This window comes from Hippocampus comes, unplaced genomic scaffold (genome assembly GCF_001891065.2).
Source record: "Hippocampus comes isolate QL1 unplaced genomic scaffold, H_comes_QL1_v1.1 scaffold122, whole genome shotgun sequence".
NCBI classification, from domain to species: Eukaryota; Metazoa; Chordata; class Actinopteri; order Syngnathiformes; family Syngnathidae; genus Hippocampus; species Hippocampus comes.
The window spans coordinates 906273-920634 of record NW_017842059.1 but is presented as its reverse complement, the minus strand read 5'-3'; the positions used below and the strand labels follow the sequence as shown (position 1 = coordinate 920634).

Here is a 14362-nt window from a genome sequence, read left to right as displayed (position 1 = left end):
GTCAAGTTTACTTCACGAAACATCGACATCACGGAGTCTGGATCCCAACATTCAGCACGGGTGCAGCGACAGTTCTGTCTGTGTTGTTTGTTTCTAGAGGCGAAAATGGCGATAATGTATCTTTGCTCATCTATCTATGCCATCGATGTACAGTGACAGGCGAAACAATGAAATGCTCTTCCAGTCGATGGGATTTAATCAAACCACAAATATACTCAATAGGTTTGTTATGACTGTAAAAAAAAAAAAAATTGAAATGTACAGTCTCGTCACCTCATCGTACATACATAATTGCCCCGGCAATTAATTGTTAAATACAATGTTCACGGCAAAATGAATACAAAATCAGAAGACACGGAAAATTGTGGCACACGAATATTTAAATGTACAGCTATCATTCGGTTGATGTTAAGAAGCGAATTGCTGGGAAGAAATTGTTAAAGGTGAAGAAAAATACAATTTCAGTACAGATTTTCTGCCAGAATGGTATAAAATGATTCACAGCAAATCCGATTTAAATTTCTTTTAATTCCACCTGAAAGCTGTTCTTGTCTATCCATGTTTGGTGATGGGCTACGGGATTTTTCTTAAAAAAATATGAGCCTTGGCTCAATACAGTTGGGGGAAACATTTAGTGAGTAGTAAGCAAGTCACACATGTGAGACTTACAGTTAGGTAAAAACATACACAACACCGACGAATGCATGAATTTTTCATCATCTCCTGGTGGCGACGGCCTTCCAGTCTTTGTGTCCACGTCCTCACTCACACGTAGTCTTTCCTCTCCACCCCCTGGCCTCCTGCCGACCTGGAGGCCGAGTACGCCATTCGGGAATTCTTGTAGCGGGCCTCCCTGGGCGGGCACGAGCAGCAGAGCAGTCCGCCACCCAGGATCAGGAGGGCGGCAGCCGCCCATCCGATGTAGAGCGCGGCGCCCAGTTCCCGCCTTTGGGCATCAGTCAGCAAGGGGTTGTAGAAGTCCCGGATGATGGTGTTGGCCGACCAGGAGACGGGAATGAGCTGCATGACGCCCGACACGATGAAGAACACTCCGGAGACGATCATCACCTTGGCTTTGGAGGGCTCCTCTTCGATGCAGTTGGTGCACTTGGCGCCGGTGATGGCGATCAACACGGCTATGATGGCGAGCAAGATGGAAATGACGGTGAGGGCCCGGGCGGCCTGCAGGTCCTGGCTCAGGGCCAGCATGGAGTCATAGACCTTGCACTGCATCTGGCCCGTGCTCTGAACCACGCAGGTCATCCACAGGCCCTCCCAGATGATCTGCGCCGTCACGATGTTGCTGCCGATGAACGCCGTCACCCGCCACATGGGCAGGGCGCATGCCACAATGCCGATGATCCATCCCAGGATGCACAGGGAGATGCCCAGCAACTCCAGGCCGACGGACATCCTACAGCTCTTCCACCAACGTCACGCCGGAGAAACTCTTGAGGAAGTTGACGCCGTGTGCGTTTGTGTGTGTGTGTGTGTGTGTGTGTGTGTGTGCAGCCCAGACAGGAGCACTATGCTTTATAAAGTAGGCTCAGGTGGATGGGAGGAGTCCTCGGAGGAGCTGACATCACCACAAAAGGGGGAGGAAGGACGGGGGAGAAGAAGAGACTCCGCTCTCAGCTTTCACAATGGGCCCACTGGGCCACAATGAGGCCTTTTATCACATAGGCAAGTGTGGAAGACGCATAACACTTTGGCTGAGAGCATATTGTATGGTCTTAAACTGAAAATCACAGGTTTCATCACAGGGCTTTTTATACAGTAATCTCAAGGACGTCTGTAGCGTAGTGGTTCTCAAATTGCGGTCAGCATAAGAATCTGCAATAAAGTAGCATGTGGTGCTCTTTAAAACTCCTCCTTCTCGCCTTAGCTTCGGGCCAATAAATGCTCAGATATGATTGAGACGTATCATCACAAAAATCTGACAAGAACACAAAATAACTTTGTCCAAGACGATAATCCTATTTTGTCCGAGCTGCAGTTCTCACACTTTTTACACCAAGTACCAGTTCAAAAAATAGCTCTTTAAGTACCACCAAACGTAAAATACAGAAAAGATAAATAAATACAGAGGCTGGGATTTTATTAGGAAAAAGCAGATTTACTGTAGTTAAATTAAATACAATTGAACAGTGCTTAAAGAAAGTGTACTGTGCTTGAGAGGCAAAAAATGTTCTCTTTGTGGGTGGGGGGAGTATTGTCGTGGATTTGAAAAAACAAAACATGTCATGCGAGTGAATTGCTGTGTCGACCCCTGACAGAGAGAGGAAAGTTTTTCCCTCTTGTTTGATCAAAATCTTGACCACATGTGCTTGGTCAAATCCTCAAGCCAGTGCACTGGATAACCGAGCATTGGCTCTGTCTCTTTTGGACCCCACGCAATGGCACCTATTTTACCCATTTTGGGTTACAATTTGACCCAGCAATTTTAAGTGTGTACATTGAATATATCCATTTCTCATTCATACAGTCACCTAGCCCCCTGTTTCCTCCTAAAGTTTGTTTGATTTGGTTTCGCTAATCAGCATTTCCACTGCAAAGGGTGCCAAAAAATGATTCATAACAGCCCACTTCTCGCTTTGTCTGGGTTTTTGGTAAGAAAAGTACGCAACTGGTACAGGTTTCAGTTGTAACTTCCAAGTTAAGCATCTTCATTGAACCGTCCCCACAAAAATGGAAGCATGCATTTAAAGGAGGGTTTTGTTAGTTTTTCATGTATAGCTTATTGAACCGTCCCCACAAAAATGGAAGCATGCATTTGTCCCAACACAATTAAAGGAGGGTTTTGTTAGCTTTTCATGTATAGCGATTGGCAGCAATTAATTCGTTTAGCTTGTTAAAACGCAAAATGCACCTCTTTATTGATTTATTTCACTTTTATGACAACATATTCCACACACGGGTACGTCCATGATAGTTCCAATGAGATGTAATGTGTTTACGTTACTGCTAGACAATAGACACAAATTGGACAACAAGGAGGACGCAAAGAAAAACTATGTCATAATGCGGAGCAAAAATTTCCAAAGTGTACTTATGCAAGTTTTGTCGATCCCGTGCAGGCAGTAGACAAACAATATAGGCGGGCTTGGCACACGTTTGTGAACATTTCCGGGACAAGGATCGGGAATACAGTTGGAAATGAGACAGCCGCGCAGGTGAAAATAATGCCAGAGCCAGCTTCACGGCCCGAGGGAGGATCCGAGTCGCCAGTGCCGCCGCTGTTATGGCTACGGCTCTTATGAACATAACGAGTGGAGCCGCACTTGTTAATGAAGCCGTTGAGGGATACATCTTTCCATTTTTCATCGTTGCTCATGCTGTTATGGCTCGTGGGCGAAAGATCACTTACTGGATTGCTAGTTCTCCAAACTGTGTTTTGTGGCTCGTGGGCGAAAGATCACTTCCTGGATTGCAAGTTCTCCAAACTGTGTTTTGTGGCAAGAAAAAAAAAATAAAATAAATAGAGCGTCTTAGGTTGCATCTTTCACACCCAAAGTGGAATATCACTTGGTAGACGGATTTCATAGTTTTGGCTGGAAACGGTATGGCTTTATTCTTTCAGAATTGACGCTAGATACATTACATTGGCTGCCGGTGTGCGTGTAAATGATTGTGCAGTTTCGTTCAACATTTGCACACGTTACGATTGTCTAGTGACGTGTTGATTGAACATGGCGGCGAGCAATATTATCTTTAAGACCAGGGGTGTCAAACTCATTTCACATTGTGGGCCACATACGGCCTCAGTAGATGTCAAGTGAGCCGGAACATGAAAATTTTCCATACTCTGCTATTAATAAGCAAAGTAACATGTATTTCCTTTGTTTTGGTCTAAATAAGCACCAGAATATTTGGAAAGTGTTGAAATTTAATGAACATATTTTTTACAAAACATTTCATGAAGCACCCTAGATGTTCTTTGACAAATGTGCAATTTACTTTTTTATCATTCACATATATGCATTGCAACAGATCCCACTGATTGTACTAAGGCACAAAACTTCTAGTAATATGGTATTGAAAAATATAGCAATGCACTTGTAAGATTAAACGAGATTGATAAAGAAAGGAATTTTTAAACCATTTACACATGTGCATATAAAATCTAAATGTAATCCCTGCCTACACCTTAGAAACTAAGGTCTATGCATTTTTTCACTTTTAAATGATCCTGCGGGCCTGATTGAACCTCCTGGGGGCCGGTTCCGGCCCGCGGGCTGTATTTTTGACACATTGTTTAAGACCGTTTTAAGTCATTGAATGTACTTGACAATTAAATAAGTAATCAAATTGATTATAGACAAAATATTGAACTTTTATTGCTAACATGGCTAAGTAAATTTTGTGTCCCTATAAGATTCAGGTTCAGCTCAGGACTCAATCCCAGTTTGATTAAATATTATGATCAAGTCAGTCCCTACCGAAGACCTCATGAGTGCATGTGGTCACCTAAAGAGAATTTCATTGGTTGGCAGTGAAGAAGGAGGAAGTCCAACATGGATTCCAAAAAGAAGGAAGTTTTATTTTCAATGTAGTTTTGAATTTAGGGAACAAATGTCATATGAGCATTGACGACGAGGCATTTACAGAAATTTGGATTTGAATGTTTTACAGCGTGATGAGTTTCGTACTCACACATCACGGTTATGGGCAAGGACTCAAGAACTTTCTCACACTTGGCCCGGGCACTCTTCACATGCCAGCAAACAGTGTTTTATGGCCTTTAATCGCTGTGTGTCTGCGGGATGCCCTTGGAATTCTTTTAGCGGAGTGACCGTCTCTCTAGAAATGGAGCCACCTCTCCACCACCACCACCACCACCACCACTGTCTGCCTTCTGTCCTCCCCTTGCCCCCCTTCCTTTCTCTCAACCATGAAGCAAGTCCTTTGTTAAGGAGCTGACGAACATTTTTGTTATCTCGGGGAGCAAACAGCCAGGTAGACGGCTGCTGCTCTGATGCTGCAGAAGCCCCCATTCGGTTCAAAGTACTTCTGAAGAGTTTTCAGTTGAAATGAAAAACACCGTTTACATTCCAGAAACAAATTTTGAACTTAAAAACCGTGATTGAATAGTGGCTCGGGTCAAGCTAGGGGAACACAAGATAACCTTCTACAAACTGTTACCACAAAGTTGGAAGAATTTTGTGATCGCCAAATGTGTTGATTGGAAGAAGTAAAATTCAGGCACAACTAAAGACTCAAGTCCAACCTCAGACCCTTTGTACAGACTTTTGTAGTGTCAGGGGTCCTAAAATAAACAATGAAGATTCAGGCATTCACCATCCAAACAAATCTTTAATACAAAGTAAACATAGTGTATATTACAGACTTTCACTTGAGAACAAAACTGTGAGTTTATAATCATAAAAAAAATTCCGTTTGATAGGGACCAACCCCTTCCACCCACAGCAAAAACCTGAATAAGTGACGCTACCCCAAAATGTTCAGAATGTACTTAAATGGTAGTTCAAACTAGGCATGCAACAATACCACTTTATTTTATGAGTGACTACAAGTACTTCCTGTCACGTTTATCAATTAAACATTCAAAAAACAGAGGGAGAAAGGATGACTCTTGACACTGGCGCCAGGGGGATACGCAGAGAAACAGTCAAGTTGTTTCTATCAACGTTGCCCAACTGATTCTTCCGCGGATATCCCTTTTATTAGCTTCAGGAGGTCCTAATTACATGTGGGTTTCCAACATAGGGATCGGGGGTGGTAGTGTGGTCGGAAACACGAAGATTTATTTCAATATATGAATAATCTAGGCACATGTGAAACCGGCTTTAGCAGATAAATGTCTGCATTCTTCTCAGCCCTGTTTCTATCTGCTATGGGGGAAGTGATTCTTAACAGCAAGCAGTTCTTTCTTTGCACATAGCCAGCAAAAACAATAGTGACTACAAGTACTTCCTGTCACGTTTATCAATTAAACATTCAAAAAACAGAGGGAGAAAGGATGACTCTTGACACTGGCGCCAGGGGGATACGAAGAGAAACAGTCAAGTTGTTTCTATCAACGTTGCCCAACTGATTCTTCCGCGGATATCCCTTTTATTAGCTTCAAGAGGTCCTAGTTACATGGGTGTTTCCAACATAGGGATCGGGGGTGGTACTGTGGTCGGAAACACGAAAATTTATTTCAATATATGAATAATCTGGGCACATGTGAAACAGCCCTGTTTCTATCTGCTATGGGGGAAGTGATTCTTAACAGCAAGCAGTTCTTTCTTTGCACATAGCCAGCAAAAACAATCATCATTCACATAAGGATACGTGGGAATTAAACCTGTTTCTATCTGCTATGGGGGAAGTGATTCTTAACAGCAAGCGGTTCTTTCTTTGCACATAGCCAGCAAAAACAATCATCATTAATATAAGAATATGTGGGAATTAAACACATGAATATAAAGAATGTATGATAACTAAAAACATGTGAAGACAGGAGTACGCAGAATTATTCCTTCACTTACGTTATGAGAGGTTGCAGATAGAAATTAAAATACGTATGATGAAAAAGTGTTTTATTTTAATCAAATCTGGTTCAAAAACAAAACTGTTCTAGGTCACGGCATAAGTTCCGCTCAAATATAACATGCAGCCGGCTCGGCCGGAGCAGAGCTGGGACTCGAGAACTTCAGTCGCTGCCCGAGTTGAGTTTATCATTCATTTTGCAGAGCGAGCAAACAAAGTGATTTCATCAGTGTTCATCGTAATACATCTCGACTTGACCAACATAGCCTCCTTCACCTGCCAGGATGTTCTGCCAAGATGGTAAAGTGCTGTTGATTTTTTCGAGTCTGATAACAGACGGCACCGATACTGGTACAGCTTCAACCACAAACTACAGTCTGATGACAAAACACTTCAAAATGATCTTCCAACATGACCTCGATTTGATTTTTTAAAAAGAAAAATGCACTGGAAGTGCGAGAACGCCTTTGCCGACATACAAATATCTTTATCAGATGAGATGGATCCACGCCAGTAGCAGGAAGGCGGCGGCGGCCCAACCGGCGTACAGAGCTGCACCGATCTCCCTCTTCTGGGCCTCAGGGATGACGGGATTGTAGAACTCCATGATGATGGCGTTGGCCGACCACGACACCGGGATGAGCTGGGTCACAGACGCCAAGATGAACGCCGCCCCGGCCCCGATCATCACCCGAGCTTTGGCCCGCTCCTCCTCCACACAATTGGTGCACTTGGCCCCCATCATGGACATCAGAATCCCCAACAGGCCCACCACTATGGAGATGATGGTGAGAGCCCGAGCGGCCTGCAGATCGCCGCTGAGGGCCAACATGGAGTCGTGGATCTTACACTGCATCTGACCCGTGCTCTGCACCACGCAATTCATCCAGATACCCTCCCAGATGGTCTGCGCCGTGACAATGTTGACACCGATGAAGGCCGACACTCTCCACATTGGCAGAACGCACGACGTCAGGCCCAGGATCCATCCCAGGACGGCCAGCACCACTCCGAGTATCTCCAGTCCGGCCGAAGGCATGTCTTCTCGTTGTCCTCTCGTTGTGCCGTCAACGGGCCCAATCGTTCATATAGGCGGCAGAAGGTGGAGTCTCAAAATTCAAACTGTCAGACTCTGTGGTGGAACCCCCCACCCCCCTCCCCCCGCCAAAAAATAAATAAAATTGCAGCTTTGGCTCAGGAAAACGGCCTTGGCTTAATCATTCAACTCCTCAGTAGCGCTCCCACCTGTTTTGGGTGAGGGGAGAGCACATACAAAGTGGCTATCTGAGATATGGAGTGGTTAAAAAGTAACAGAGGTGGTCAAAAACCTGCCGATGAATGATTGAAAGTGAATATCAGCACCCAAAACTATCTGGTATGCCGACTCCCCTTTTTTCAGCTAGCGGAACCTCTAAAGCAGTGATTCCCAACCATTGTGCTGGGGCACATTAGTGTGCCGTGTGAGTTCGAACAGAACTTTGTTGGTGAGAAAATTATTTATTAATAACAAATCACGTATCTTAGCCCCTCGATCTATGCCAGCAATTTATAATGACAGAAAGAACAAATAAATGATCTTCTATGAGATGGCAAAAAGTATGAAATTGACATATGTATCCTCTTTTGGTCACAATTCTGTTTGGTTGTGTGCCGTGCGATTTTTCAAACGTAAAATATATGCCAAGGTTGGGAATCACTGATCTAAAGGTCAACACAAGTCATTCTCCCTGAGATCTGGAAGCCATATTGTTCACAGGAAATACAGTGCTGCCTTGAGATTCAACTCATATGTAAATGTCATAAATCCATTCCAGCTCCCCCGCAAAAAACAAACAAAAAGTGTTTGTGGAAAAAAATAGCACTCCAAAATATTTCAGTTTATAAACATATAGAGTAATAACATAACTGAATAGAATGTCAAGAATTAAACAGTTCAAACAGCATGATTGAATGCTGCAATTCAACGTGCCTTGGCCACCAGGGGGCAGTAAAGTACAATAGAGTATTGCAGACAAAAATGAAGTACCCGGAGAAAACCCACACAGGCACGGGGCAAACATGCAAATTCCACATAGCCTGGAATTAAACCCTTGGCCTCTGCACTGTGAGGCGGACGTGCAAACCAGTCGACCACCATGCCGCCATTTTCCATATAACGTATAACATTATAAGAAATCGATTAGTTGTCGATTAATCCATCCACCAATAGGTCAACAGTCTACAAAAATGCCAGTAATCTGAGCGGTTTCGTCCTTGTCCTGGGAGAATTGTGGACTTTGCTCTTTCATTGACATTCATTAAACCTGTGTGCATAATGAAGTGACCAGTCATTCTGACATCATCTTTAAGGCAATTTCCTCCTGGGTGAAAAGGTTTGAATGTGCACACAATTCTTTTCAGGAAGTAAATAGACAATTACCTGTGTGCACACTGGTGCCAGATGGTGGGAGGGGATAGAGGGGGGCTTATCAGTGTCCTTGTTTTGAAGGTCACAGTGTTTTATTTATTTGCCCTCAGGTCGTTTTATGCATCACATGCACAGCCTGGTTCTAAACAAACTTTGTTACAAGATTTCTACTGCTTTACCTTGTTTTTGGGAGACTTTCTTACCCCTTGAGTGACTTTTTTTCATTTATTTTGAAAGTGATAAGCAACAAATTAGTCACTTTTTCTGGAGTTATTGGAGACTCTGATACTCCCTCAAGATGATCCGATGTTCACCCCTCCATGCCAAGACTGCAGATGAATGGCACATGAGCAAACTCACCACTGGCTAACAGGTGTCAAACTCAAAGTCCAGGCCAGATCTGGCCCAAAACATCATTTTTTGTAGCCCACTGAAGCACTAAAGTGTGTCTACTTCCTGTTTCAATATGATTTTTTTTTTTCACCAAATCTTTTTTTTTTGTGAACATATCCCAACTTTTTCGTTGAAAGCTCATCTCTTTGCAGCCTTGGTGCTTTTTCTGAACTTAGATGACACAAGATGGTGCCAAAGCCCTCTGTGATAGGAATGTAGTACATTGGTTTCATGCAAATGTATTGAAGTGGTACCTCTTGATTAAGTGACAAACTTTGTATGTTTGAAAGGCGCTAAATTTAGCCAGGGTTGTTATTAGAGAGTCTTTGCTACATGTGTATGTTTTTGCCGGTGCCTTATTATTATTATTATTTTTTAATTCCAAAATATCATCTGCAAGTCATTTATTTTCAAGGGTAAGGTAAGGGTGTTGCAAATGATATTCACCAGTTTTGGGATCATAGTTTGTGTTATATTTGTGGTTTAAATTATTAATATAGACAATCATAAAGGTTTTTCAGGGGGTTTCAATTACATTAGTTTTTCTCCATTCATTGTAAGGCTTAGTCCATATTGTCTACAAATAGAGGGGGATTAGGGAGATGATAATTTTATTGCTTTGTTTTGGAAAACTACAACATGTGATAACATTACAACTTTTTTTTCTTCGAAGAATATGTATTTTTTTTATTTTAAAATCAGGGGTCCTATTTTCATCCTCAGCGCAAGTCTAATTACACAGATCCATGCAATTTTTTATTGTTTAGGAACTGTCTTGTCACTTTTTTGTTTCTCAAAAATAGTCAAGTTGTTATGTATAGTTGACGTTAAGATTGTCTCTTGTCTCTCTTTGGAAATAAAATCTCGACTGTAAGTGATCAAAAGAAGTGGAAGGGAATACCTATTATCTTGAGGCCCAATTATCTGTATACAAGCAATTATAAAGTACATTCATAATACATTCTTTTGAAGTGATGAATTTTCGCGCACATTCGGAAACAAACCTGTACGGTAGTTGACCTCATACTGGAACTAAAGCATGTTTAGTTTACAACGCAACAACTTCAAAAAACAGCCAAGTAGGCCACTTTTGTTTGTTTAGAGTGCACTATGTAGGTCAATCAATAGTGAGGCTAAAAAATTTGTTGAATTCAAATCGACTTCACTGTGTAGTGGAATGCAATTTTTTTAATCGCAAAAACTTTGCCTTAATTATAGCAGAAGCCTAAAAGCCAAATATGTGTATGAATAATACATTTTATTATTGTTCATTGTAATACAGAAAAAAGTATTGCTTGTGTTTGTTAAAATGTACATGGGGGTGAGGGGAGAATATAAACGTATCGCATATGCAATATTGATTGGGAAGAATTGCAATTAGATTATTTTTCAAAATGTTCCAGTCCTACTCAGTCGCACATTTGGACTGAATGACTTACATTTATTATTTTTTTACAGAGTCCCATTTGGGGTATGGGTGAGGGTATAAGTGGGACCAGGTGATGAATGAAATCTTTGTGAGGGTTTCTGTTGCACATTTGGCCGATTATCCCAGACCGGGTTTCGGGACAAGTTACAAAGGAAGACGAGGCCAACAAGCTCCCCTTTGTCTCCTTGCTCAGTTTTCCCCGAAACTAAATATCTCATGGTGGGGGGTTGCATCTGGTATTTGTGCTCTTTCTGCATCGCAACTGACATAGGTGAGGTGGTTATCATTGTGGAAGTGGAGAACTAAATGGATACCACATGATGTTATGACTTTAAATGCTACCATTGACAGCCGATTTCATTTTCTGTCACCCGCAATCAAATACAATTGTCTAAAAATCTGCATTCTTGCATGACATGAATGAATAGCTGCCAATTTTTTTAAGCCACGCACCTTCTTCAGCATCCCCACAGAGTTGGCGCACCCCCTCCACGCACCCTCAAACACAAAAACATAAAATATTTGGCTATAGTCAATAAAGGCCTCAAAATAAAGTTTCAATCCCCCCCCCCAAAAAAAAGTTAAAAGAAGCCTGTTATAGCCCATGATGTCCAGTGAATCCACGCTGAGCCCTGCTGCGAATAGAAAATGCATCTACAAGTAAAATTCACACCCCCGCCCCCCACAAAAGACTTTGTAATTGCCTATGAATGCCATCACATAGAAGCAAAGGACTACTTTTGTCTGAATAAAATCTGTATTTATGAAACCGTTATTTTATTCTATTTTTTTTTTTTACAAAGGACTACTTTTGTCTGAATAAAATCTGTATTTATTAAACTGTTTTTTCACCAAATCTTTTTTTTTTTTTTTTTTTTACAAAATGCACTAAGGAGTGGCACCCAAATTTCGTTGTATGCTATACAATGACAATAAAGGCGATTCTGATTCAGATTCTGAAAATCTCATGTCACTTAAAACAATATTGTTTTTGTTCTAACAACAAATAGTTGAGTATTTTTAAGCGAATTACAGAGTATTTACTGTATATCTAAGACAACCAAACATCTTTAAGAATGCCTGCATTAGCTGTATGCTAATGCAATGTGGGAAACCCCATTCGCAGGCCAATACATCGCAAATAATAGTTGCAGCATTATAAACCTTTTAAGCAAAGAATATTCAAACACAAACAATGTAACTCACAGGCTTATATTTTTTATCCTCTGCAAAAAAAACAAAACAACAACACCCTATATTATTGCAGCTTACTGAGTACTGATTGGCTTCATGTGGATTCATGTCTGTATTATACTGCCCTCAAGTGGCCAAAGCGTCCATGCCAGAAGGAGCAACCGAATGTGCATTGAATTGAAGCAAAAAAAAAAAAAATGTGATCACAACGGTTTCATTCTTTACATTCTATTTAAATACAGTATGTCATTAAATGTTTGTTTTTATCAAGCACGATATTACAGAGTGCTATTTTTCTGATGGAAAAAAAAATCATCATAAAAATTAAAGGCATTTCCATTTATTTCAATGATGAAAAATGAAATATGAGCGATTGCAATTAGCTCAAGGCATCACTGTTTATTATTTGCCCAGACCACTATTACACTTGAAATTGGGTCCACCTCTTGAAAAGGCACTCGTACCCCACTGACATAGAATATAAAAGGAAACAATGACACCCATCACCACAGACACCTAGCAACCCCCCCCCCCAAAAAAAAAACAGGTCAAATTTCCTTCAAATGTTCACCCACTGCCCGTTGCCCCCCGCTGGTCACATTGGCCACACGTTCATCACACGTAGTCTCGTCTATCATATCCACGCCGAGAAACAGCCGAGTAGTTCAACTGGATGGGCCCCCTGTCAGTCCGACGGCTACAGGTGCACCACAGCAGCGCCCCCCCCAGGATGAGCAGGCATGAGGCGGCCCAGCCAAAATAGAGCGCATTGCCGAAATCACGCTTCCCCGTCTGCTCCATGAGCGGATCGTGGAAGTCCAACACGATGGCGTGAGCCGTCCAGGACACGGCCGCCAGCGTCAGAACCCCAGCCAGTGTCAAAGAGAGCCCCCCGGCCGCCGCCACACGCCATTTTCCCCTCACGTCATCGCTGCAGTCGGTGCACTGAGCCCCTGCTGTGGCCAGGGCCACGCCAACTCCAGCCAGCACCAGTGAGACCACCACCAGGGCTCGGGCTGCCTGGAGGTCCCGGGGCAGCCCCAGCATGGAGTCGTGGACTTTGCAGTGCATCTGACCCGTGCTCTGCACCGAGCAGTTCATCCAAAGGCCCTCCCAGATCACCTGAGACAGCACCACGTTCTGGCCCACGTAGGCGGCCACGCGCCACATGGGAAGACCGCATGTCACCATCACACCCAGCCAGCCCGCCACGGCCAGCGTCAGGCCCAGGATCTCCACGCCGGAAGAGGCCATCGTTTGGGGAGAGAAGGCCCTCTGTGTGTCGGATTGTGCGCTGCTTCGCAGGTGATATGAGATCCCTTCGGCTGTCGGTGCCGAGTCCCTCTTGAGGGAGAAATTGATTCAACCTCCTTTATACAGCTTGAAGGTGGAGTCAGATCCAGGTGATGTCAAGCTGGTGTTGAGAGATATGGGGAAACACTTCCAACAGATTATTCATTGTTTTGATTTTAAAACTCAATACAGAGTTCCTTCATCCTAAAACAATTTAAAATCGGGACTTTTTAATTCCATTTGAAATTAAATTTCAAGATCTACTTCCTAATGTTCCCAATGTCCCAGGTTGTCCAAGTTGTTTTAATACGTAAATGACGGGCATCTGAGTGGAAGAGCCCAAATTAAAAGCACATGATGTTACCACGAGAGTCATCAGATGAATTCTTTTTTGGAAAATATTTAATTAATTTTGCGATTCAAGACGATTTACAATGCTAAAATCCTACTTGTGTTCATATATTCAAGTCTTTTGATAGGTTGATTTAAGACATTTTAATGCCAGTAGTGGTCTCCGAGTACCGGTTCACAGCAGACATGCTTTCTTTGCTCCTGCCTGTCTGTATCAGCGAGCTATACCGCTCATACACACTGCTCTGAAAGTGCCCCCCCCAAAAAAAGATATCACTCTGAGGATTGAAAAATTGAATAGAACTGAAAAATATGACGTGTCAAGTCAACACCAGCACTCAGGATTCTGAAAGCACTGTGCAAATATTATTTGCATGGCAACACATCAAAGCTGAAATCTGATCCCCCCACCATAAAAAAAAAAAAAAAAAATCAACCCACAAACCGTTGCCAAGATATGCTATAAAATGAAAACAAAAGACTGTCGGAAATAAATAATGACCATTTCATCTCATTTGTAAATATCAGTCCATGCTTGTGATGATGCTCCAGCAGGGAAGGCTTTGAAATGCATGACTACAAGCCACCATGTGGTTTGCACTGAAATAACATTATGAAAGCAGCAAAATGCTGAATCATGCTGGGAATGAGATCTGTGTGCTTCGGAGTGGGGGAAAAACCAACAACACAATGAATCCTTGTGTGCTTTGCCAACTTTCATGCAGATATTCTATACACGTCCCACAGGAAGGTTGCTGAAATTATAAGGGGGGGCGAGCTTATATATATATATATATATA

The 14362-nt window shown here is 42.5% G+C and overlaps 3 protein-coding genes across 3 annotated transcripts; all 3 read right to left on the bottom strand.

The window, feature by feature from the left end:
- Positions 1–173: 173 nt before the first annotated feature.
- Positions 174–1892, bottom strand: LOC109510955 (claudin-3-like). The gene has a single exon (XM_019861664.1). It carries the CDS (start codon positions 1411–1413, stop codon positions 766–768), a length of 648 nt encoding a protein of 215 aa, XP_019717223.1. The 5' UTR covers positions 1414–1892; the 3' UTR covers positions 174–765.
- Positions 1893–6985: 5093 nt separating this feature from the next.
- Positions 6986–7945, bottom strand: LOC109510692 (claudin-4-like). Its single transcript, XM_019861185.1, has one exon. It carries the CDS (start codon positions 7532–7534, stop codon positions 6986–6988), a length of 549 nt encoding a protein of 182 aa, XP_019716744.1. The 5' UTR covers positions 7535–7945.
- Positions 7946–12293: 4348 nt separating this feature from the next.
- LOC109510710 (claudin-9) lies at positions 12294–13590 on the bottom strand. The gene has a single exon (XM_019861200.1). The coding sequence runs from the start codon at positions 13170–13172 to the stop codon at positions 12534–12536; it is 639 nt and encodes a 212-aa protein (XP_019716759.1). The 5' UTR covers positions 13173–13590; the 3' UTR covers positions 12294–12533.
- Between the last annotated feature and the right edge of the window lie 772 nt (positions 13591–14362).